The following is a 26,512-nucleotide window of genomic DNA, read 5'->3' on the forward strand; positions in this document are numbered from 1 at the left end:
TGAATTTGTATTTTAGTTTTTGGTTCATAGCCGAAAAATATAATTAAAATGATATAGTAGTTTATAAAACAATACATAACAAAATGATAACAATAATAATAAATATAACTAAATCTGTAAAAACAATATAATATAATATTTTGGAAAATGGATAGATGCATTAATATGCAGGCTTGTGTTCTGTCACACAAGGCTTTGCCCTTTTGAGAATTAGGCTACTACTTAATATTACTGTGCAAACAACACTTATTATTATTTATATAATTTACAGTACATATAGGCCAATATTAATTTGCCATATTTGAGCATTGTTTAATATATACTATCCTCTCTGGGTTTAATATATATATATATATATATAAACAAAAACATTACATAACAACAGCAATAATTATAATATATTAAATTAAACAAAACATTATATAACAACAGAAATTGTTATAATATATTAAAATAAAATGATTTCACAAAACCCCAGTATGTCTTCTTTAATAAACACAAGGATTTAGCATGCAAGTTTCAGAGCTATTACCACAAAATATGCCTACTAGATACATATAACATTAACATTTATTTAATATATTTGGGCATTGTTTTATTTATAATATACTCTCTGGGGGTAAAATGAAATAGGGAAAATATAATAAAATGCATTGTTTTATTTTTAATATACTCTCTGGGGGTAAAATAAAATAGGGAAAATATAATAAAATAATAATAATAATAATAACAACAATAATGTTATTTTGAACTACTGGGAATCACAAACTACTTGGGCATATTTTGCCGTTGTCTATCCAAGTAACCGTTAGGCGGCGCAAAAGAGTCGTATATTTCCTTAATTCAACTTTAGTGCTGCTGTGTGTGTTTGCCGTTTTACCTGATATGCTTGTTTTACATATTATTATTATATTGAGATATGTATGTTTAATGTTCCTAAGCCTGAGTTCAATGTCATTTTCGTCCTTGTAACATTTATAGCCTAAGTAATTAGTCTAATTAGTCACATCAAAAGGACTTGATTCCAGTAAAAGCCGACTTTGAGAGATTCCTACATCATTCAATATATTGGGATTACTGGACACATAAATAATAGGCCGCCTACCCCTAAAATACTAAAACAGAGATTGATCCTATCCAGAGAATGAAAGAGATGCCAATGTGAAGAGAGGACTCGCTGTATGATTCAGCTCACGTGACTGAAACCATTTAATGGTTTTGACCGTTGACAGAAAGTCTGGCATACTTACAGCAGAGCCTCCTTATCTGATGTTCAGCTTCACACTTTGTCAGTGATGAAACATGAACTTTAACCGGTTAAACTGTTTCCACGTCGTCGAAATATCTGCGGTTGCCATGGCTGCCGCTAACAGTTTATCAGAGATGAAAAAGAGAGGGAAACACTTTGGTTTCCTGCACCACAAGCAGCTCTCTGAGCTTTCCTCAAGGTGACATCTGTCACTACTGACGCAGGTCAAGTTACAAACTGGTTTATTCACGGTCGGAAAAACGGTAATAGAAACCCATATCAAAATGGGAAACCATTTAAACAATGTTTATTTTGCATAAACAGTCAATTCACGGTATAAAGTCCCGTTCACACCAAGAACGATAGCGATAACTATCACAACAACGCGCGATAACTTTCCAGCTCTTTAAAGTCAGTAGATTGTGATTGGCTGTTGTTTTTATCGTTCATTAGCTGGAAAATAAATTAATTCATAAGCAAGCCATGCTTAATAGCCTATAACAAAATGTGACCCTGGGCCACAAAACCAGTCATGAGGGTCAATTTTTTTTATCTGAAAGTTGAATAAATAGGCTTTTCATTGATTTATGGTTTGTTAGGATAGGACCATATTTGACAGAGATACAACTATTTGAAAATCTGGAATCTAAGGATGCAAAAAAAAAAAAAAAAAACTATCAAAATATTGAGAAAATTGCATTTAAAGTGTTCCAAATGAAGTTCTAAGCAATGCATATTACTAATCAAAAATTAAGTTTTGATATATTATGATTCAGCTCACGTGACTGAAACCATTTAATGGTTTTGACCGTTGACAGAAAGTCTGGCATACTTACAGCAGAGCCTCCTTATCTGATGTTCAGCTTCACACTTTGTCAGTGATGAAACATGAACTTTAACCGGTTAAACTGTGTTTCCACGTCGTCGAAATATCTGCGGTTGCCATGGCTGCCGCTAACAGTTTATCGGAGATGAAAAAGAGAGGGAAACACTTTGGTTTCCTGCACCACAAGCAGCTCTCTGAGCTTTCCTCAAGGTGACATCTGTCACTACTGACGCAGGTCAAGTTACAAACTGGTTTATTCACGGTCGGAAAAACGGTAATAGAAACCCATATCAAAATGGGAAACCATTTAAACAATGTTTATTTTGCATAAACAGTCAATTCACGGTATAAAGTCCCGTTCACACCAAGAACGATAGCGATAACTATCACAACAACGCGCGATAACTTTCCAGCTCTTTAAAGTCAGTAGATTGTGATTGGCTGTTGTTTTTATCGTTCATTAGCTGGAAAATAAATTAATTCATAAGCAAGCCATGCTTAATAGCCTATAACAAAATGTGACCCTGGGCCACAAAACCAGTCATGAGGGTCAATTTTTTTTATCTGAAAGTTGAATAAATAGGCTTTTCATTGATTTATGGTTTGTTAGGATAGGACCATATTTGACAGAGATACAACTATTTGAAAATCTGGAATCTAAGGATGCAAAAAAAAAAAAAAAAACTATCTAATGATTTTTGGCATTAAAAGAAAAATCGATCATTTTGACCCATACAATGCTTGTTGGCTATTGCTACAAATATAGGCTACCTGTGCTACTTATGACTAGTTTTGTGCTCCAGGGTCACAAATATTAAAATACAACCTAGCATATTGCATTTATTTATTTATTTACTTGTTGTTGTTAAAAGGCATAATTTAAATGCTAATGTCTAATGCCAAATTATTTGTAGCTTGTTTTTCCTTTTATTCTTGTGGTGGTTGTCTTAAAAGATTCAGATCTTTAAAGCTGGCACACAAATCTGCAGCAAACAGACGTAACCGTCACTCTGACATTCTCCGCTGTAAACAGACGCCTGTCTGACCTTTCTGAAATGTCACTCTGTCTGACTTGTATTCCTCCACAGTGTCTCAAAGATAAGTGCCAGTTTCCTTTTACCTTCATGTTTCAACTTCTGGCCTCTATCTGCTGAGGTTCAAGTGGGTCATTCAACAACAAGTGTGTCATTTGTGAGTAATGATGCTGAAAATTCAGCTTTGCTTCACAGGAATAAATTACATTTTAAAATATACCCAAATAGAGCACATGCTATTTAGAATTGTAATAATTTTTCACAATATTACTGTATTTTTTTTTTTGTATTAAATGGTGACCCTGAGACTTCTTTTAAAAATCTTACCAACCGCAAACTTTTAAAATGGAAGTGTATCAGCATGTCTTTTTTTAAACCATCAACCACATTATTTATCTAAAGTTCAAAGCCGTGATGATTCACTAAACTGATTCGGCTGAAGTCAGATTATACTGTATGTAGAAATGATTTAGTCTCAGTCAACAGAAAAATCGTTCAATGCAACTCCTCCACAGCACAACCGATGAAGGTTTTTTTGAAACAGGGCTTATTAGTCACAAGAACAATTCCATGTTTTCAACATTACAGGAAGTTAGGAAGAATGTAGGTGTCTACCGTCACACAAACTAGTGTCTTAAAGCTAAAAACGAAAGGCCTTTTTCTCCTTGTGCCTCATGGAAGAAAGACAATTGGGGTTGAAATGATACAAGGAGTAAATGACCAAATTTTCATTTTTGGGTGAACCATCCCATACCAAACTGTTGTTTATATGCTGTTGTAAGTGATTCACTAACACCAAACAAGGGAAATGAGTACAGTCCCTAAACTATGACAGATCAGACAGCTGATATACAGCAGAGCACAGTGATCCCACCACAGAGACACTGGAAGGAAGGTCTGAGGAAAACCCTGTCCACCAGTGCCACAAACATTATTTCTACTGTCCCACGTGTGAGGGGTGGGGAGAACAGACCAGACCAAAAACCACAGCGCTACAGCACACACACTTTAACCCTGATGACTCAGTTATCGATCCTGTGCTGCCACGCTGACGACCTCTCTAACATGATGGCATTGGGGACACTGATTTCCATCAAACTGATTTCAAAAACTGATTCAATGTAGTACTTTCAGCCAGAAATGGTGTAATAATCTTGGTTGATCTGTTGATACTTAAACCACACAAAAATTTATAAAATAAGTAGATAAAATATAGATAAATAAGTAAAATTATATTTACATTTTTATTGTATTATAAATAATTGCATTATATACATTTATTTCTATCTATATAAAATGTATTTAATATATCATATTGTATTATTAATTTTGTCCATTTTTAATGTGGTTTAAATTCCAAAATTTATTTATATTCATTATAATTATTTATTTTATAGATTATAGACAATAAATACATTTTATTTCATTTGTGTTTTATGTAATAATTAACAAACTCTTAAATAGTTCATATACTGTATATTATATTAATTTTGTGAATTTTTTGTGAAGAATTATGTAGTATCAAAATTCATTAATATTTACATAAATATTTATGATATATTTAAACATGTAAAGAATAAAGTAGATATAAATAAATAAATATATAAATACATCTGAATTATATTAAAATGTATTTATATTATATTATTTTGTACATTTTAAATGTGGCTTAAGTTTCAGAATTTCTTTATATTCATTATAAATATTTATTTTATAGATTATAGATAAAGCATTGTAATAACTAATAAATAATTCTTAAATAATTTACATATTGTATATTATATAAATTTTCTGAATTTTCAAGCATCGTGTAGTATAGTGTCTAAATTTATTAATATTTTTCGTTATATATATATATATACTTAAAACCTTTCCTATTGTGAAATGATTTGCATGAAAATATATTTTTTAAATGCCACTTGTTTTAACACTTTGTATGTAATGTAATGACATTCAGACATTAAGTATGGCTTAAGTATGCAAATATGTTTCATGGCCACTGTATTATATAAGTTTTTTTTTTTTTTTTTAATCATTTGCCACTATGCAGCTTCTTGAAGTTATGACTTCCTGCAAGTACATAACCCACCATACAAACAGAAAGTGTGTGTGTGTGCGCGCGCGCAGTGAGACCACATTTCTTTCCTCTGTGTGTTCCATTTCTCTTCAGGAAACTGTAAGCTGTGATCTGAGTGAGAATGTTTGTGTTTTTTTCCTTCCCTCCCTCGCGCTGTCATTCATACGCGAGCCGAGTGTCTTACCCTCTCTAAAACACTGTTTTTCCAAACCCTGCGTGGAACAATGTGTGAGGTGAATGTCATAACAGTCAACACACCTTCAGAACGTCCTCCTGCTCTTCAGAACTATATCAGATGCGTGAGAGGCTGAGGACAGTTTTAATCTTGAGCAACATGACACTCAAACCACACTGCACACATCAGCGCACACCAACAGGTACGTACGGCTTTCCATGTTGCAGATTGTAAAATGGTTTGAAGGATTTTTCTATTTCCATTTTTAATGAATTATTTAGGTATGATACTACGTGTAATATTTGTTCAACTTTTGCTTGTGAATATAGCAATAAATTGTGTGGTAGTGTGAAATTAAAAATACAAAAAAAAAAATTCCATGTAACTTTTGGGTTTTAATTAAAATTTAATTTAATTAGTAAATAAATAAAAAGTAAAAGTCACTAAAAATCCTAAAATAATTCATATAACTTTATGTACATACAAATATATTGTTTAATTCAATTTAAGCATTAATAAATAAAGATACAAAAAAAAAAAAAAATCCAAGTTACTTTAGGGTTTTAATTTAATTTAATTTGTAAATAAATAAAAAGTAAAAGTCACTAAAAATCCTAAAATAATTCATATAAAACTTTACGTACATACAAATGTATTGTTTAATTCAATTTAAGCATTAATAAATAAAAATACTAAAAATACTAAAAAAAAGTCCACGCAACTTTAGGGTTTTAATTTAATTTGTAAATAAATAAAAGTAAAAGTCACTAAAAATCCTAAAATAATTCATATAACTTTAAGTACATACAAATGTATTATTTAATTCAATTTATTTTAAGCATTAATAAATAAAGATACTAAAAAGTACTAAAAATGATTCATATAACTTTAAGTGCATAAACATTAATTTAACTGAATGAATGAATGAATGAATGAAGTTAAAGGCACTACAAAATTACTTAAAAGTGCCCCATAGACATAAAAGTATATAAAATGTATACTAAGCATTGAGTTAATAAACAAAAATACTTAACACACTGAAAAAAAAACACTTAAAAATACAGAATAATTTCCCACATAACTTTAAGTACATAAACAATTTAAAGTATGTACACATTTTGTGTACATTTTATTTTTATTTGAATGTTTATTTTTATATATTTTAATGTAATAATTTAACATATAAATATAAATAAATACAAAAGAAAAAGAAAAAAATAACCTGCTATTCTGTCATTGAGTCAATCAATCAATAAGAAGAAAATGTAAAAAGAAAAAGAAACAGAAAAAATGGAACCTATACTGTTAACAATAAACTTTACATCTTCCACAGAAAAGAAACCGGGTATAACTAACTTACTTACTAACTAAATGAATAAATATACCTGCTGTTATTCGCTGATATACAAGACATTTTCTATGAATTCTGAATTAAAAACAGAAAAAAGGGACCTATAACAAAATGAAGTGAACTGACGTTTTACATTTTGTCCATCTGTAGGATTTCTATGGAGCAGCGGACACCGCAAAAGACAGTGCAGCTCTAAATCACAGCAGCACAACTACCTCACAAGAACCCATCCGATGGAACAGAGGAGGCCCAAACCTCACAGGTTCCACTCCTGCCTGCTGTTTCGCTTAAAGGTACATGGAATTCAGACACTTAACGGAAACCAACAGTCAAGGTGACTTCTACTGGATGTATGAAGTCATTTCCCATCAGGTTCACACAGACCGTCTATTTTTACGCAGCTGTAACGTGATCTAATTTAAACTTCCGAGATGATCAGTAAAAGGGAGTTGGCGAGCGCAGATGTATCGATACACAAAATTCACGGGGAATTTACATGACCTCAGGCCGTTTCGCTTACCCTGAGAAAGGAAGGTACCTGGTGCGGTAAAATGTAACCATGTCGAACTGACTCGGCTCTGGCGTGATAAACACGAACAATGGCTCTGTTGAAACAGCCGCGGGCGTTTTGTGACGTCGCCGGGGAAATAGGCAAATGAGACTGTTGGTGTGGACCTGCAGTGTCGAAGCTGGTGGCGTTGTCTCATCTGCCTTTCTGTATTGACACAGGAGCGAGTGAGGATGGACCACAGCCAGCCCGAAGGTAACGTCCAGGAAAGCACCGAGAGCAGACTGAGGGAACTGGCCCTCAAATGGTTTACAGAGACCCAGGCACCTCTGATTCTCCACAACGGCAACTTCCCGGAATGGTTCCAAGGATTTATCAGCAGAAAGTAAGAAGCGTTTCTGAGAAAATCCACATTTAGAAGAGGCCGTAGATGTTTTTTTTAAGTGATACTATCTGTTACGACAGCTTTATTGCTAGTTCTTCTGAGAAAAACTCTTGTTATGTGTCTTGCCGATTAAAAATATGGGGTTATTTGAATCTATGGACTCTTAAAAACAAAGGTTTGTTATTGGCGTCTGGTTCCATGAAAATGTTAACATCCGTTAAACTTAGAAAGAGGTTCTTTAGATTTTTAAAATGTTCTTCACATTAAGAAAAAAAACGGTTCTTTTTACTGAAAAGCTGTGAAAACCCCCTTTTGGAACCTTTATTTTTTAAAACGTTATGTTTGTACTTTTCGGTTTCATAATCTTGTTATGTAAGCAATATTCAAAGTTGGGCCACTTTCATTATTCCCTGTGGTTTTGTGTTTCACAGGGATGCAGAGGAGCATCTGAAAGACAAGGAACTGGGCTGTTTCCTCATTCGGCTCAGTGATAAAGCCACTGGATACATTCTGTCATACAAGTAAGTGTGTCTTCAATATAAGGGCTATAAAGGTCATTGGTAATTTGCTGGTGTACCATTTAGCATTGTTTTTTATTTCTCACAAATGACCCAGATATTTGCATTTCCTTTAAGCCCAGGAGGAAGCTTTTAAAATGCAAAATTTCGGGTTGAATACCAGCATTTCTGGGGTTAATATTTAGCTTGTGATGTTAATGATAAATGAATTAGTTTAAAAAATATTATTTAATTGAATTTACTGTATTTTTTAAATCCATTTTAACAGTCTAAATCATTGTTTTTCAGAGGTCGTGATCGATGTCGGCACTTTGTCATCAACCAGAATAAAGACGGACGTTTTATTGTGACGGGCGACACAGAGATGCATGATACTCTCACCAGCCTCATCGAATATTACAAGACCAGACCCATTGAGCCGTTTGGAGAATATCTGACACTCTCATGTTTTGAGGTGAATTTATAATAATACATATTTTAATAAAATATATTATTTTTATGGTATACACTACCATTCAAAAAAAAAAAAAAAGAAATTAATCATTTTATTCAGCAAGGATGCATAAAATTGATCAAAAGTGACAGTAAAGACATTTATGGTTTTGTACATTTAATGTTAAAAAAGCTGTTCTTTTGAACTTTCTGCTCATCAATAAATCCTGAATAATATATCACAGTTTCCACAAAATATTAAGCAGCAACTGTTTTAAACATTGACAATAATAATAATAAATGTTTCTTTAGCAGCAAATCAGCATATTAGAATGATTTCTGAAGGATCATGTGACACTGGAGACTGGAGTAATGATGCTGAAAATGTTAAAATATATAATCAAATGGAAAACAGTTACTTTAAATGATAAAAATGTGTCACAATATTTATGTTTTTACTATATTTTTGTTTAAATAAATGCCTCATTGGTTTGCATGAGATTTCTTTCAAAACTTTTAAAGAGCAGTGAATTTATTTACCTAATAGTATGCTTATATTCATTATAGACAATATACTTGCTAAGGCAAGAATATTGTTATTATTATTATTACTTATTTGATTTTTTTTTTTGTCTGTGCATATCTGATCTTGAATGTGTTGTGTTGCAGTCATCCACAAGTGAGCTCTATGATGTGATTCATTTTGACCTGAGGGAGAATCCAGGAGTAAGTGTTAAAGCTGTGAAGGATATTTGGGATGATCAGTGCAAAAAACCCCACGAGACACTGCAACCTCCTGCCCTGCCGCCCAAAGGATACAGAAACACACCCGTATGTCACATTTGCCATTTAATTTAAATTCAATTTGCAATAATTGTCTTTTGTAATTCAATATTTTATCAAATATTATTCATTTGTACTAATTAATTTATTATTTAACTATATTTATTAATTTGTTTGATTTAATGTAAGTATTTATTTGTATTTTTTTTCTGTGCATACTTTATCTATTTAACCGTTTAGGGGCCAGTTTTACTAAACAGGGCAAATTAGCGTTAGAGCGCAATTCCAAAACAGTGCCGATGGGTGTGGAAATTTCTGTGGGTGATTTACTAACAATGCACAAATTAAAGAACACAGACGCAACATCTCATTTACATATCGACCAACGCAATATACCAAGTGCAGCGCAAATTAGCATAGTCGTGAATAAACAAAAAATAAATAAATAAGCCACAGTACGTTGAAAAGAACCAGAGGCCAAAAAATGAAGGGTTGCAAGAGGTTTTGATAGAGCTGGTATTGCGTGACTCCTAGTTGAGGATTTCAAGTCGTCTTTTATTTCCTGAAGCAAATTAAAAATAACATGGTTTGGCAAACAATATGTTCGGATAATGTGTTTCAATTTCAATTTCAAGCGCAAAATAGTTTAAGACATGCATTTTTGGGAGTTAAATACTGGCGCAAATGCTAGTAATTTGACGAGCGCAAACGTTAGTAAATCGCGTGATTCATTTGAATAATTTTTGCGTCTGAAAGGGAAACTCCTACAAATGCATATTCAATAAGGTCAGGCGTAAAAATAACTGTCCATGCATTTTCAGCGTTAATTCATCACTGTGCGACTTTAGTAAAACCTGACAGTACTATTTTAACGCCAAAAGACGGTTTGCGCTGGCGCAAGCTGTTAGTAAAACTGGCCTCATGTGTTTAAACATCTGACCATGGCCTCACATCTGTATAATTATGATTGCTTTACACAGGCAGTGCCGCCAGTGCCAAGAAAAGGCCCTCCTCTGAAAGCCTCCTCCTTAGAAGCAAAGCACAGCCCAGAAAACGTTCTGTACACACCGATAGACCTGCAGAAGCCCAAAGAAAGAGCCAGAACGCCCCCAGAGGGCAAAGACATTTCACTTACAGCTTCCCGATGGGAACCCCGAGCCCCGAGGCTACAGAAAGTTCCTGCCGCAAACCAAGGAACCATTTACTCTGAGCTCTTAGTGCCGAACTGCAGAAGCCAATCCCTGCCCTTCCTGGACGACGACAGTGAAGAAGGACACTTTAATAGAAGAAGCCAACCGCAAATGTCTTCCCACATGCAGAGAGAACAACTCAGCAATCCATGTTTTAGCAACAGCCTGGAAATACTGTGCAATTCATCGATTTATCAATTAGCCAGAACACATGGCAACCAAAACACAAGAATGTCAAAGGTCAACGTACAGGAAAGCGATGTTATGTATGCCGAGGTGCCTCTTGAACCCGTTCCAAATCACTTCCTGGTTGACGACACGTATGAGCAGATTCCCGATTCACGGCCTACAGCAAGAGCAGAGGAGACAGTGCACACTAACACTTACGAAACGCTAACAGACTTAAAACCCAAGCAGATTTTATCTGCCCGGCCCCTTAAGGTGAGTGTTGATGTGATATATGAAAAAATGCCAAATTTTTCCATTATTACATTTCAAAATGCTTAATGGAACATAACATTTAATATTAAGAAACACTGAGATGATTATGACAGGTTACATGATAACTTTAATAACGTACCTGTTGTTTCCTGTAGACTGAGAAATGGAAATGGCTCTCCCCCGAATACTGGAAAAAATAACCTCTTCAGATGAACATCATCACTGGCGTGAATCATAACATTACACTAATGAAGAACAGTCGTTAACAAACGTACTTCCATCCACTGAAGCTACTTCTGATTATTGAATACTAGAATAGTACAGCTTTATTTTTCACTGGATTTTTGTATGTCTATTTGTGATATACTTTTATTTTATACTTTTATGTGTTACAAGAATATTTATTAACTTAATGAAAATATATATTGTGTCTTGATGTCAACAACAAGCTATAGAATCACAGTAGTTTATTGGACATTTTCTTTTAAGAAAAGGAATTTCATGTATATGATGTGTAATAAAATAATGATATTTTGAATAGTCAGCCTGTGCCACTTTTAGGGTTTTTGAGGATTTGCAAGTTCTCATATTTTCTTGATAAAAAAACACCTTTATGCCTACTGCACAACATTTCTTGTTTCATCTCAACTTTATTGACCATGAATTATTAATACACAGGGAATTAAGCTGTTAAACTTAACAGTCTTCAGAATTACCTAAGCTGCCAGTAACAGAGACCATCTGTGAAGGTGCACATCTGTCTTTCGAGATTCAGTACAACTTTTGGAATCATTAAAACAAATGATGTCATTGTGTCCTGCTTTTATGGTCTTTACCTAAATATTAATACTGTCACACAACAGATTTCCAGTAAAAACACTTCAAACATGTAAATAAATGCTATTTAAAATAGAATTCAACATTAAAACCAATGATACAATCAATACAATCAATGAACAAACTGAAAACATAACTGACTTTAGACTAATTATGATTCTTGTGTAAGCTAAATAGCTACCCCTACCGCTAACAACCTGGAAATTAATTATGTTTTTTTAATAGTAAAAGTGTATTAACCATGTTTTTTTTTTTGTATACTGATTAGAATTTTACTACAAATACCATGGTTAGCATAGCAAAACCATAGTTAATTTGTGGTTACCAACTATAGTATTGTTGTTGTTTTTTTAATTTGTAGTAAAACCATGATTAACTTTACAGCAGATAACTACATCTCTGTGACAAATATTAAATATAATGTGACAGAGATATTATATGTAATGTATCTTTTTATTCATTAATGGCGCTTCCCTTACAAAATTTAACCGTGGTTTTACTACAAATATAATCACATAATCCATAATTAATATAGTTAAACCATGGTAACTACAAATTAACCATGGTTTTGCTACACTAACCATAGTTTAACCATGTGGTCACACGAATGGTAATCAGTCCACCAAAAATCATGGTTACTACACTTTTACTATAATACAACGATGGTATATTTTCGTAAGGGTTGCTAAGCTATTAGCAACTAGCAAATACTCGTGGCTGAGGTCACATTATCTGCAAACTAGTTTCTTATTCATTAATTTTATTTGCTAAGCTATCAGCAACCAGCTAATACTCATAATATGGCTGAGGTGAGTATCTGTAACCTAGCTTTTTTTTTTTTTTTTTGCTTGCTATGCTATTTGCAATCATCTCATATCACAATATGACTGGTAAGTCACGTCACTGCATAGCTTTCTGTTTATTTATTAATGATGCTTGCTAAGCTACTGACAACCAGCTAATACTCATGCCTTGAGTGAGCCATATTATCTGTAAACAGCTTTAGCTTTCTGTTTATTCATTAGTGCTTGCTAAGCTATTAGCAACCAGTTAATGAACCGCTAAGACCAGAGCTACCATCTTAAACTGTTTTCAGACTCAAATGAGCTGGTCTCGAAAACACTGCTAGCTACTGTACATCACATCCTGTAAAAAAATAAGATTAGGCAACATAAAACAACCATGACTGGTCAATTAAGGACAAACAAAGAACATTAAAATTCTGCTTCAGCTGGCTCAGAAAATTTATTTAATAAAAGCTAAACAGTGTATAGTATATATGGACAACTACATTTGGATTTAAATTATAGGTCTATTGATCATAGTAATCAGGCACAACTACAAATTAATTATTGTTTCCTAGAAACTTCCTGACTCCCTACAGAGAGTAGAGGTGATATCCTCAAATGTGATTTATGTCTGGAAGAAATTTATAGCGGCCTTTCTGACTCCTTGGAGAAGCAAGACTGTGATTTGCACGCTTACGCACAAACTCGAGGGACCAAATGGTGTCGGACAAGATCTTCATGTAAATGGAGACAATAAAGCTGCCTGCAGTGACTGATCTGGTTTTTGTGGGCAGCAGAAATCGTAAATAAGAGAGTCATCACACAGACAGCAGAACTTCAGGCAGTGAAACGCTCTTCAAAATGTGTCCTTCTCTGTACGACACATCATACACTGTGTGTATGATAAATGGCATACTAGCAGAGCTAATGTGGCTAAGCTAACCAGTTAAACCTAATAGCCAAATATGCATACTTCCCTACTATATAGCAGGTGAAAAGCATTATGTGAAAGATTAGTTTGTCTGAATTTAGTATTCATAAAACTGTAGCTGTAGAGTACCCAGATAATCTACAGTAATTCCACTGAGGTTATGAAATTCACATCCAATGGACATTGTAGGTCAACATGGCGGATGAAGTACGTACAAATTTCACTCATACTACACACAATCATACTATATAGAACAGCTGCGAATTTTGCTCCTCATCAAACGTAGTACCTACTCAGTATGTGATTTCGGACACAGCTCTTGACCACCTTAATACAATGCTTATTTATTAACATAAACTTTGACACTGGTAGCTCTCATGATAATAAAGTCAAAACGAATGTAGTACGTCCCAATTACATTCACATTCATACTATATAGAACATAACTTTTTTAAAGTTGCAAAGTTTGTTCCTTATCAAACATAGTACCTACTCAGTATGTGATTTAGGATGCAGCTCTTGACCATCGCAATGCTTATCTGTTAATGTGAACCTAAAATATGATTGGTTGATAGGAATGCTGTTACAGCTGTGACCAAAATCGCCCAGAGTTTACTTCCGGTCTGTGTTTGTTTATCGGTCTGGCTAGTGGTGCCGACTACAAACGCATTAAAGTTAAGGTGATGAGTCAACTGAAGTTGGGCTTAGGTTGTTGTGCTGTGGGATGTGTTTCCCATACATTGATTTATTTGTGGCGCCCGCCACAATATCAAAACTGACCACCACAAATAGATTTTCCAAAAGGCTTTGACTTTGTTGAATAAATATGAGCACTGTACATTTCAAAATCAAAACGCAGCACGGGTGTTTTTATATCACTGTATCTCTGAAGGAAATCGACTGTCTTCAGAAAATTTTCGATGTCATTTTCATTTCATCTTGCTTGTAAAGCAGTGTTCATGAGCGCAGCGCTGCTTTGTGTACAGCCGTTACCATGGAAACCTCTATTTCTGCTGCTCCAAAAGCACCTCCTGCTGACAGAGAATGAATTTGCATGTTCAGTAAGCCTGTCTGGTTTACACAGCAAACATATTTTGCTTGTTATCAGAAATAATCTACAGGGACTTTGCTGTTGTTATTGATTCTTTGCAGAAGTCTACCGGAAGTTAAGTTCGGGCCACAAAAGTATACATGCAGTAACGTTTGTTTATGTTGTTGCCACTGAAACCATCTATAGTGCAGTATTTAAAGGGATAGTTCACCTTCAGTTGCTGGTCCCCATTGACTTCTATAGGAAGAAAAAACACTATGCAAATAAATGGGGACCAACTGAAGGTGAACTATCCCTTTAAGCGAACAGCCATTTGTAGTGGTGTCTGAAAACAGTGGACATTATCAAGTATACTCATTCAATCCCACAATGCATGGCAATAACAACCAATTTAGACTCAGTGTCTAGAGAATACCCATAATGCACCATTAGGGCTGCGCTGAATGAATTCCCACATTTTGGCAGTAGATGGCATCCATAGTGGAATCATACAGATGTATAGTAAAGGCCTGTTCAAATTAAAGTGATAGCTATAAAGATAACAATAACCAATGAATGCCAATGTTCTGTTTCATTATTAAGCACACACTACAGTTTTGTCATCTGCCACTTTAAATGCTTGAGCTTTTTAAAGTCAGGTGGATTCTGATTGGCTGCCAATGTTTTTATCGTCAGTTGAAAAAAAGTGATTCCAATGATGTTGTTCCTCTGTCATTAACATTTAAAACTAAATCTTTATTGTTACATCGTTGGTGTAAATGGGCCTTGAGTTCCTTTTTAATTGATTATCAATTGTTTAATTAAGGTTTATACAAGCAATTTTCCGAATTTGCGCACTCATTTTTGTTTCCTTTAAGGGAATAGGTAATGAGAGGGCGATTTCGGATAAACCAATTATCTAGAATCACACACTACTATGATAAATCAAGTTAGCATGTAGCTACAGTGCCAAAATAGACATTTTGAATGCTAAAGCTAATGGTAAAACTCCAAAATTGGATGTAAAAGCATTGTGTAAAACTTAGGATGATGTGTTTGCAGACTCAAACAAACGTATTGTGTTTCCTTGTTTATCGTTATTGATCAGGAGATTAGCGTACCGCGTTTGCCTGACAAAAAAGCCATTACTTGAACACATCCAGTAATACTGATATATACCCTGCCTTTGTTATCGAACTGGCTCCTAAAAAAACACCAAAATGGATTGTTTTGAAACTCTTGGGATGCCATATTGGCAAACATCACTGGGCTAATAAGATTAGAGGGCAGCCAAGGCCAGCACAGCGAGTGTGTGCGCGAACCACTGCGCATGCGTGAGTCACTGACGTCCCATTTTATGCTCTGCGTCCAAAAGAATCAATGCTCTAATGCCTACATTACTGTCAGCAGCCTGAGTGGCTGTATCAGACTGGAACAGAAGCAAATCTAAATCAGCAGATGCTCAGAGTGAGAGGCGTAATTAACAGAGGCGCTTCATCAGCACTTACATCCCACTGGAGTTTTTAATACAGTCCTCATAAAGGGAGTCGGAGGTAACGGGATGAGGAATTAACTGCATATTAGCGCAGGCGGCGTTATCCCTAATGACGGCACACTGCCGTGATATCGCCAAAACGGTCCCTCACCAATTCATCCAGGCATGCCTTGTTTTATGTCTGAGAAGCATTTTCATGGCTTACGTAAGCCCTGCTAATGGGATCTTTTGACCATTAACAAAGGTCTAAGTGCATTTGTTTCTATTTTAAAGTCCATTTTAGTTGTTTCTGGTATATGTATATCAAAATACGTGTCTAATGATGAAAACAATGTGAGAAACCATAACTATTTCAGATAATGGATGCTTTTTTACCATTTAAAGGGACTGTTTACCCCCAGATGAAAATTCAGAATTTTTTCACCCTGTCCCTATTGACTTTCATTGTATGGACAAAAAAATAACAAAACAAAGACATTTTTCAACAAAAGAGAGAACGTCATACAGGTTTGGAATAATATAAGGGTGTGTAAATTATTTTTATTTTTGGGTGAATTATCCCTTTAAAGGGGTCATATGATGCGATTTAAATTTTTCCTTTCTCTTTGGAGTGTTACAAGCTGATTGTGCATAAAGAAGATCTGTAAAGTTGCAAAGACTAGGTTGCTGTATGGGTGCTTATATTAAACTTTGTGCTATAGACATGAGTTTGTTGAGGAGAGACGATCTATAACTTTTATAAGCATTCAGATTTCCCTACAGCAGATGATAAAAGGGGTTCAATATGTTAGACTTATATTATGAGATGTTGTCAATTTCATGAAAAAAACGATTCATACATTCATAATTATGACAAAATAAGTCTTAATTATGAGATAAAGACAACAGATCAATGACGACAAAGTTGAAATTATGACAAACAATTATGAGATAATTATGACAAACTAAGTCAAGACAATCAAGATGACAAGTCGATGATGACAAATTTGAAATTAAGATAAAAAGTCAATGATGACGAAGTCAAAATTATGACAAACAATTATGAGATAGTCATAATTATGAGATAAAATCAATGACAACAAAGTTTAAATTATGAGATAAAGTGTGACACGTCAAAATTATGAGAAACATTTATTACATAAGATAAAGGGCCAAATTTACTAAATAGGGCAAATTAGTGCAATAACGCAATTCCAAAACAGCGCCGATGGGTGTGGACATTTCTGCAGGTGATTTAATGACAACGCGCAAATTAAAGAACACCGACGCAACATCTCATTTCCATAATGACCAATGCAATCTACCAAGTGCAGCGCAAATTAGCATAAGAATATGTTCGGATTCGGATAATGTATTCATCTGGCATTCCAAATAGATTAATACGTGTAGAAAAAAATCCTCTCCCTTCTACCACGCGCAGGATCACATACTCATCCTGTCACAACCCAAATGAAGCACAACCTATACATTAACATCTTAAACAACATTTCCTTGAAAAACAATCTAAAGCATTTGAATCAATGTTGGACTCTGTTAAAAGGACAGAAGCGTCTGACCCAGTAAATCATCAGCTGAACTAATATGGCCAAGGACAGCTCTGTGTATCTCTGGGTGGAGATTTTACTGGGCTCAAAGCGCGCTGTGTATAATCATACGAGTGCTGAGGCAGCGCTGCTCCTAACGATCTCATTTAGCTTAAAAAGTCATTAAAGTGGAATACTACAGGATAGGCTGAAGAATCATTGTTGGCCCATCTTTATTGTTAAGTTTGGTTGGTTCGCAGCTGCATGGGGCTTTGAACTAGAACGAGAAGAGGACAAAGAAACAGCCAGAGCCATGACTAGGGTAACAAAAATCCAGCAAAAATTATATTCAAATATTTATAAAAAATAAAATAAAAAAAAGCATCTCTTAGAGTAAGTAATTAGGGATAGGCTGGTAACTAGAAAACTCCTCCATCATGATCAAGTCACAATGTGCTCAAGATGGACTGTCCCGAAAATAAGTTCAGCGCTGGTCTATTTGGATATATAATGTGTTGTCCCAAGTTGTTCCAAAAAATGTTTTATTCTGTGGAACATGAAAGAAGACTTGAGAAATGTCTCGGTGTTGTTTTTGTCCATTCAAAGTTGTTTTGGACCCCACTGACTTAAAGTTGAGTAAATGATTACAGAATTTTCATTTGGGAGTCAACTATCCCTTTAATTCTCAAAATGAAGCACAAATGAGATTTAAAGGGATTGTTCACCCAAAAATGAAAATTGTCATTAATTACCCACCCATCATGTCATTAATTCCAAACCCGTAAGACCTTTGTTCATCTTCAGAACACAAATGAAGATATTTTTGATGAAATCCGAGAGCTTTCTGACCCTGCATAGACAGCAATGGAATGGAATGAACTGACATGTTCAAGGCCCAGAGAGGTTGTAAGGACATTTTCCATGTGACATCAGTGGTTCAACCGTAATGTTATGAAGCTATGAGAATACTTTTTGTGCATAAAGAAAACTAAAATAATGACTTTATTCAACAATTTCTTCTCTTCCGTGTCAGTGTTTGACTATTTTTTTTTTGTCACATGGACTATTTTAACAAACTATGTGACTATTTTACTCACTTTCTGGGCCTTGAACATGTCAGTTGCATTGCTGTCTATGCAGGGTCAGAAAGCTCTCGGATTTCATCAAAAATATCTTCATTTGTGTTTTGAAGATGAACGAAATGTCTTATGGGTTTGGAACGACATGAGGGTGAGTAATTAATGACAGAATTTTCACTATTTGGTGAACTATCCCTACAGCAGAGGTCAAAATTGTCAATGTCATAAATTATAATCTGTCCCTCAAAAAAAAAAAGGCATTATAGCGCACAAGTCACATAGACTACTGTTTGTGGTGATTTTTATACTTTTTGGAAAAGAGCGACGTGAACATTCTTCGTAATTTCTCTTTTGTGTTCTACGGAAGAAAAATACAGGTTTGGAACAACATGAGAGTGAGTAAAGGATGATGGACTTTTAATTTTTGTGTGAACTATCCCTTTAAATAATACATTTTGTCACAAAATCAAGCATTAACCCCAAAATATCAATAGATGCACTCAGTCAACAATCAACAGAAAACCTTTATTAAAAGTTAAGTCAAATGCCCTCTATCACATCAAATACTGAGAAAAGGTAAGAGACAGTTTGACACTAACACCTCAAGTTAGGACAGAAGGGATAGAGGGATCTGCAGGCGGAACAAATACATGGAGAGCGAATGACAGAGAAGACAATTAGAGAATATATGATGACAGAGCCCTTCATTCAACTGGAGAACATTTAGATATGATTGTCGTCATGCTCCAGTTCTATAAGCAATTAGATTGTGAAATGGCAAAGCTGTCGGGACATTAGGGAACGGGAAAAGGTGGGGACCGTAATATAATTCATGCATTTTATGGAGAAAGATTGCATAGCTGTAGAAAACTCTGTCTCGGTGGCGCTGATGCCAATAATGTGCTTGTAGCCCTCTCTCTCACTCTCTTGTCCAGTTTGTTTGTCCCTTCCTAAATGAAAACTGTCCCATGATTTATTTGATCCCAAATAAGAGTCTTAGAAGTGGGAGAGTGAGTTAAATTTGTGTCCAATGTGCCACGGACATTGGTAGAGAAGCCCATAAAAGTGGTTTACAATCCACATTAGTTTTACTCCAGGACGAGGTGTGTGGTTCAAACCCACAAAAGGCCTCAACTTTCCATTTCCTTTCTCCGAAAACACAAGGGATTTCTGATCCAAACTTTTCATTGGTAATGAAACAGCCATGTCAGTCAGTAATCCTGTCAAGTGTACTTCCAAAAATCAAAGGAAAACAACAGTAGACATTTATCCTCTGATGTGGACTTATCTGTTCAAGGAACATCAGCAATGGTGTCTTCCACTGAAGCCAATTTAGATTCGTATATGGAAGGTGCTGCAGTACAGAAAGATGACAGACAGAAAGAGCATATTAGATTAAACATAAAAACATAAGGACCAGCCAAAATCGAATTACGCCGAAAACCTTCCTGTCCCTCTCAATCATGTGGTCAGTGAGGCACAGCTGTGCAGTCCAAAAAGGCCTGTAAAAGCCAAGCAGAAGAACTCTTGCACTATAAAGCATATTTAAGCGCACTGCAGCCAAATTATAGCAGCATGCCTCCAGAGTAGAAAGCTAACCAGAACTTTAGCAACTAGCATAACTGCCTTTACACTGATAAGGACTTAGTATGTCTGATATGAACACATGAACTCCCAGTAAAATGATGAGCATAATTTCTGTGAAGTACAAACTAGTAACTAGTACATAAGCGTAAGTACATATGGCAGCATGCTATCCAAAAAAAGAAGCTAATATGCAACTGATTTTGGGAAATTCTACACAGGCAGTAAATCTATACATCATACAAATAGTAACTCAACTTGCAATTTATTTCAATGAGTTTGATGTTAGCATGTTGCTAAGCTAACACTACAGAACACTAATAGGAATTAAATTTCCATTTTTTAGTTAGATTTGACTATTTAATTCAATCTATGTTAGTGATGAAAGAAATGATATAATGAGAATTGTGCCCGCATTCTCCACCATCTAAAATAGACTGAACTACCAAAACCCTAACTTTAAATTACAATTTATAATAAGCGAAACTCTGAATAGAATGCATCTGAGGAAATAAGTCACGTTATTACATCTATTGTTCTTACCTTAAAAAGTCAGGGGCCCTGGAGATCATGTTCTCAAAGTCGGCAAAGGAGAGCTTGTTGTCTCCATCCAGGTCGGCCTCCTCAATGGCCTTCTCACACACCAGATTAACCTCCTCTGGTGTTAGCTCCTCCTTCGTTAACTTGTTTAAAGTCTTTTCCAAGTCCTCCTTGCAGATGTAATTATCCACATTGAAGTCTAAGAACAAAACAAGAAGATAATAATTAACTACAAAAGGTGTTCATGTTATAAAATTGCTGCAGCGTTTATGAAAGTTGCAATATAAATGTTTATTACAACCTCTAAAACTGCACTGTGACAATCACAGTGTAAAAAAAATATTTTTGTTCTTGTGGACTGTACATGAGTTAATAAAAAATGACTTTTACCGTATATTTTAAAAGCAAAAATGGCTTTCAGTTCTCTGGGAGCCATTTCACTGAGAACTGAAAACATGTCCACAAAGTCGTTGAAGCTGAGGTTCCCCTGGCCGTCTTCAGAGAATGATTCCACAATCCGATTCCTGAACGGATTCTCCTAGAAAACCGAAATTGAATATTTTATTAGGTTTATTGGGATAACACTATAAAAAGAACTAGAGAGGCTGCAATATTATTGTATTTTTAGTATGATCTGTCTATTTACTATTATAGTGTTTCTGTCATGACAACTCTTTAGAGTTTAGCATGGTAATGTACATGGCAATGTTAATGTGTTTGGTCTTGTTGGAATAGATCTGCTACGATTCTGTTGCAGCAGAGCAAGTACCGACTTGCTACTGCCAATACATTCACAGACATACTACTGCGAGCATGTAGAAAATAACATACATAACATACATGAAATAATCTCCATATATAACATACATGAAATTACCCTGTAGCAGATCTATACAGGTGGAGCTGGGGAAGGTGGACGGTTTCTGAAGTGTGCTGCACCTGCTACAGCAAAGCACTAGCCAAGTTTTTGAATGTTGAGCAGCAATCTGCTGATGCAAAAAGAAACCAATCAGCTGCACCATGTGAGCAATGATGTGATTATATCAGATTGAGTTAGAACCTATCTGTCTGCGCCATGTAGCGTTTCATGACAGAACTTTGTATTTAGTAAGATTTTGATGTATTTTCAGTGTCAGTCTACGTTTTAGCAAATTTGTTGTGTGATTCTTTTTTTTTTTTGATTGTTTGATTTGATGTTGATTGTAGTTTTAGTATTCTCAGTACTTCAACTTCATTTTTTCCATCTATTTATATTAAATTTTATTTCAGCTTGATTTCAATGACTGAAAATGACAGTAACAGTTAACAGAAACAACACTGTGGAAAATTTATCTGGATATTCTTATGGAAACCTACGATTAAAGGTGCAATGGTGAAACCATAAAAATCACATAATACCACACTATTCTTTGAAATATTTTACTAACAGTGACAGTGACATGACGTGTGGCTATAGTGTCCCATACTCAGAATTTGTGCTCTGCATTTCACCTATCCAAGTGCACTCAAACAGCAGTGAGTAGTGAACACACATACACCGTGAAAACACACCCAGAGTAGTATTAATTATTAAGTCAATATATTTTCCCTTAAAAATCAATGTAGATGCAAAAAAACAAACATCTGTAGATTGTATCTAGGCCTGGCCATAGAGTGCAAATGTATGGCTGTACATAAGCATGTGTGCAGCACAGGGAGTTTTGCTGAGTGAGTCATGTATAAAATGTAGAAAGGCTGACTCCCCAAACTGGCGCCCATATATTTCTTACTGGCTATTGGCTTAAAGGAATTTTTATGCCCTGTGCTACTAGCTGACTCAACAGCTCTGGGAACAATAGCATGAACACAGCAGAGCAAGATCAAACCTGATGTCTCTGCTCTGCTTTAAACACTCAACATCCTGTGCAGAATTATAACTACACCATCCCAGGTGATATTTTTGTGCCGTTTTACCATCTGCAAGGTCAAAATAGCAAGCTTTACATGTAGGATTTGAAGTATAATATGTTACTTCGGGTTATGGGTTTGCTCAAGTGATGAGTATAAGCCATAGCAAGCACCACAGTTCAACTTGAAGGAACTTCAGGCATGATTTCAGATTAGTTACTTTTCATTCAACCAAATAATCTGTTAGTAACTGGATTGATGACTAAATCATATATGAATAGCTTTCATGTAAACACTGCTATCAAATGAAAGTTCAACAATGGATTAGAAGTTGTAGACCAGAAAAATAATCTGGCACGTAAATGCTTGAATCTGACTATTTTCTTAATTTCATTTCAAAATACCTTGCACATATGCGCAGTGCAGTATTTACATGCGTTATATTCCAAACTGGTCAGTGGAGAAGACTGAATATTTGCTAAAACCTCTTGTCTGATATACATTACATCTTATTTATTTATTTATTTATTGATATGTCTGCAAGGCAAAAACTGTGATTATGGACATTATTGCACTAGTTTCTGAACACATGTAATCAGGGTTTGAAATTAACACCCGCCAACCTGCCAAATGCGGGTAAAAATCAGCTGTGGCGGGTAACGCTGTCAAATCACTAGCCAATTTGGCGGGTTACTTTTCGTAAATTATGTTTACTAATTAATTTATTGAGGAAGTTCATGTAAGCCATGTCATGATATATTAAATAAGCCTAATTGCGCAGCATCTGGGCATATCTAGCTTACTTGAACATACCCAGCGATGTAGCTACTGGCCATCGGGAGCACCAGGACATTCCCGGTGGGTCGATCGCCGAAGCGAGGGAGACCTCATATTAGGCGATATGCAACTTCTTGGACAAACCTTATCTAAGTTCTCATCTTGCCCACTGATCTACGTTCATCTTTACAATTTTAACCCCAGTCCAGCCCTGTACTCGTCACTACGCAACAAATAAAGGCGTGGCGGGCGCTCTGGTTTCCTTTGCATTGAAGCAATAACGAAAAGTCAAAAAATGCCTGAAGACTCGCACCGTGTGTACACCAGATGTGACAAAATACTATAGAACCCATTATAATCGGTGATGCGGCCTACACTGGATGTGGCACAGCACAACACGACAAATCCTCAACAGTAAACTGATGCCTCGTTCTATTTATGATGTAGGCCTACTGTTTGACAAAGTACAAATGATTTGCAATGGTCACTTTGTCGCATCCAGTGTGGACAGCCTCAAGCTGTTGGCTTACCTCCGGCCTTTTTTTCATAATTTATTTGTTTAATTTTTTTGGCTAGTAGAAATTATGAATGGCCGGTAACTTAAAAATTTAGTAGCCAAATTGGCTGGTGAGTGAAAAAGTTAATTTCAAACCCTGCATGTAATGCACATGTAAATGAACATGAAATCGGATTGCAAGGTTTAGGGTTCATATATCCTTCAGAATCTGAAATCAGATTGGATTCATTCAAATTGAAGAAAATTTAGAAGAAAATTGAAGAATTGAAGAAAAGTTAGACTGCCTTACGGGCAACATTATAAAAAACATCCATCAATGTGTATGTCAAAAAACTCAGAGGCATTTGTATTGGCAGATGTCAAGAAAACAGCCCTCTAATGCTCTGATGTGTTAAATCACTCTACTTCTGCATGAAAAGGCTAATTATCCAACTGAAGGGTCAGAGATTTATGTTTACGAAGGCTGAGAGGATCTTTGCAAACTGGAAGCTGTCGTAGCCCCATCAATCCCAGCTTGAGTGGTCTCCATCAGTATCATCCACCTCCTAGGGTTGGGTTTATAGCTCCTTCGTGCATCTGACGGCTTTAGAGGGCGGTAAAATTATGTCTCCAGCAAAGGGGACATAATGGGGCTCATTCTGGAGCCGTAACATCCAGCCAATTTTGAGGGCTGGGTCTGAATTATTAAGGAAAGGTGAGATTGGATCAGCGATATGATCGTAATAATGAATCCTCAGCTCTAATGAACTATTTTTTTTATTAGATTGAACCTTTAGATTTAATATTTCGAAAAAAGGTGCATATATCTTATTTAAATCAAATAGCTTGTAATGTAAATCAATTGGATCTTTTTAACAGTATAGCAGATTACTTACATAAAATGGACATAAATATCAGATGTCACTCTTTATCTCCCAATAATATGTCTTAGCAAGATGATATAAAAAAACAGTTTTATGATCAAAGCTCTATTGTGTGTTTTTATTGTGGTGCAAAACATATAATGCATTGGAATACAATGATGATTGAAAGATTCCTCAAAAAGCACTATGTTTCATATTTCATTAGTGGTCGACCGATATTGGTTTTTTGACAGCCGATGCCGATATCTTGGAAAGCAGGGTGGCCGATGGCCGTTATAAAGCTGATATAATTGTATTTATTTTAATTAATATTTAAGAAATGTCCAAATAATTTGAAAATGGATTAAAAAGTAAATGTTTTAAATAAACATACTTTATGACAAAGTATTTTTCACAAATAAATAAATATTTAATAAAAAATTGAAGAAAATTTAGAAGAAAATTGAAGAATTGAAGAAAAGTTAGACTGCCTTACGGGCAACATTATAAAAAACATCCATCAATGTGTATGTCAAAAAACTCAGAGGCATTTGTATTGGCAGATGTCAAGAAAACAGCCCTCTAATGCTCTGATGTGTTAAATCACTCTACTTCTGCATGAAAAGGCTAATTATCCAACTGAAGGGTCAGAGATTTATGTTTACGAAGGCTGAGAGGATCTTTGCAAACTGGAAGCTGTCGTAGCCCCATCAATCCCAGCTTGAGTGGTCTCCATCAGTATCATCCACCTCCTAGGGTTGGGTTTATAGCTCCTTCGTGCATCTGACGGCTTTAGAGGGCGGTAAAATTATGTCTCCAGCAAAGGGGACATAATGGGGCTCATTCTGGAGCCGTAACATCCAGCCAATTTTGAGGGCTGGGTCTGAATTATTAAGGAAAGGTGAGATTGGATCAGCGATATGATCGTAATAATGAATCCTCAGCTCTAATGAACTATTTTTTTTATTAGATTGAACCTTTAGATTTAATATTTCGAAAAAAGGTGCATATATCTTATTTAAATCAAATAGCTTGTAATGTAAATCAATTGGATCTTTTTAACAGTATAGCAGATTACTTACATAAAATGGACATAAATATCAGATGTCACTCTTTATCTCCCAATAATATGTCTTAGCAAGATGATATAAAAAAACAGTTTTATGATCAAAGCTCTATTGTGTGTTTTTATTGTGGTGCAAAACATATAATGCATTGGAATACAATGATGATTGAAAGATTCCTCAAAAAGCACTATGTTTCATATTTCATTAGTGGTCGACCGATATTGGTTTTTTGACAGCCGATGCCGATATCTTGGAAAGCAGGGTGGCCGATGGCCGTTATAAAGCTGATATAATTGTATTTATTTTAATTAATATTTAAGAAATGTCCAAATAATTTGAAAATGGATTAAAAAGTAAATGTTTTAAATAAACATACTTTATGACAAAGTATTTTTCACAAATAAATAAATATTTAATAAAAAATATAATAAAAAAAGGAAGTAAAAACACTGTAACAAGGCACTTAGTATTCTGGGAAGTTTGTGTGCATTGGGAATCATATTTTTTCAAATAACGCTAAGGTAACACTCATTTTACATACAGCACACAGTGAAAATGACATAAATAATTTACAGTGGGCAAATGCATAAAGCGCAGCATAATTTGAACTCACAAGTTTAAAGTTTGTCGATCGCGCGTCTCCAGT

At 35.0% G+C, this 26,512-nt stretch overlaps 2 protein-coding genes across 2 annotated transcripts in view; one reads left to right on the top strand and one right to left on the bottom strand.

The window, feature by feature from the left end:
- The first annotated feature begins 5,232 nt into the window (after positions 1-5,232).
- On the top strand, positions 5,233-11,248 carry LOC107757754 (uncharacterized). Its single transcript, XM_016575321.1, has 8 exons — positions 5,233-5,563; positions 6,863-7,005; positions 7,442-7,605; positions 8,037-8,126; positions 8,412-8,577; positions 9,225-9,386; positions 10,319-10,969; positions 11,125-11,248. Exons 1-8 carry the CDS (start codon positions 5,482-5,484, stop codon positions 11,167-11,169), a joined length of 1,503 nt encoding a protein of 500 aa, XP_016430807.1. The 5' UTR covers positions 5,233-5,481; the 3' UTR covers positions 11,170-11,248.
- A 4,646-nt stretch (positions 11,249-15,894) lies between these two features.
- Positions 15,895-26,512, bottom strand: part of LOC107757746 (calcium and integrin-binding family member 2-like) — a 31,721-nt gene continuing 21,103 nt past the window's right edge. The window contains exons 4-7 of the mRNA XM_016575313.1: positions 21,167-21,314; positions 20,780-20,975; positions 20,088-20,154; positions 15,895-15,984 (exon numbers count right to left, since the gene is read on the bottom strand). Coding sequence (XP_016430799.1) covers positions 15,895-15,984; positions 20,088-20,154; positions 20,780-20,975; positions 21,167-21,314 — 501 coding nt within the window. The remainder of the gene's footprint in view (positions 15,985-20,087; positions 20,155-20,779; positions 20,976-21,166; positions 21,315-26,512) is intronic.

This window comes from Sinocyclocheilus rhinocerous, unplaced genomic scaffold (assembly GCF_001515625.1).
Source record: "Sinocyclocheilus rhinocerous isolate Xijiao unplaced genomic scaffold, SAMN03320098_v1.1 scaffold204, whole genome shotgun sequence".
Lineage (NCBI taxonomy): Eukaryota > Metazoa > Chordata > Actinopteri > Cypriniformes > Cyprinidae > Sinocyclocheilus > Sinocyclocheilus rhinocerous.

What these genes read in the sequence shown, in the direction of transcription:
- LOC107757754 (XM_016575321.1), top strand. Translation starts at nt 5,482, where the DNA reads ATGCGTGAGAGGCTGAGGACAGTTTTAATCTTGAGCAACATGACACTC. An exon ending in GCCTGCTGTTTCGCTTAAAG is followed by an intron (nt 7,006 to 7,441) that starts GTACATGGAATT and finishes GTATTGACACAG; the next exon opens with GAGCGAGTGAGGATGGACCA. An exon ending in TGACACTCTCATGTTTTGAG is followed by an intron (nt 8,578 to 9,224) that starts GTGAATTTATAA and finishes GTTGTGTTGCAG; the next exon opens with TCATCCACAAGTGAGCTCTA.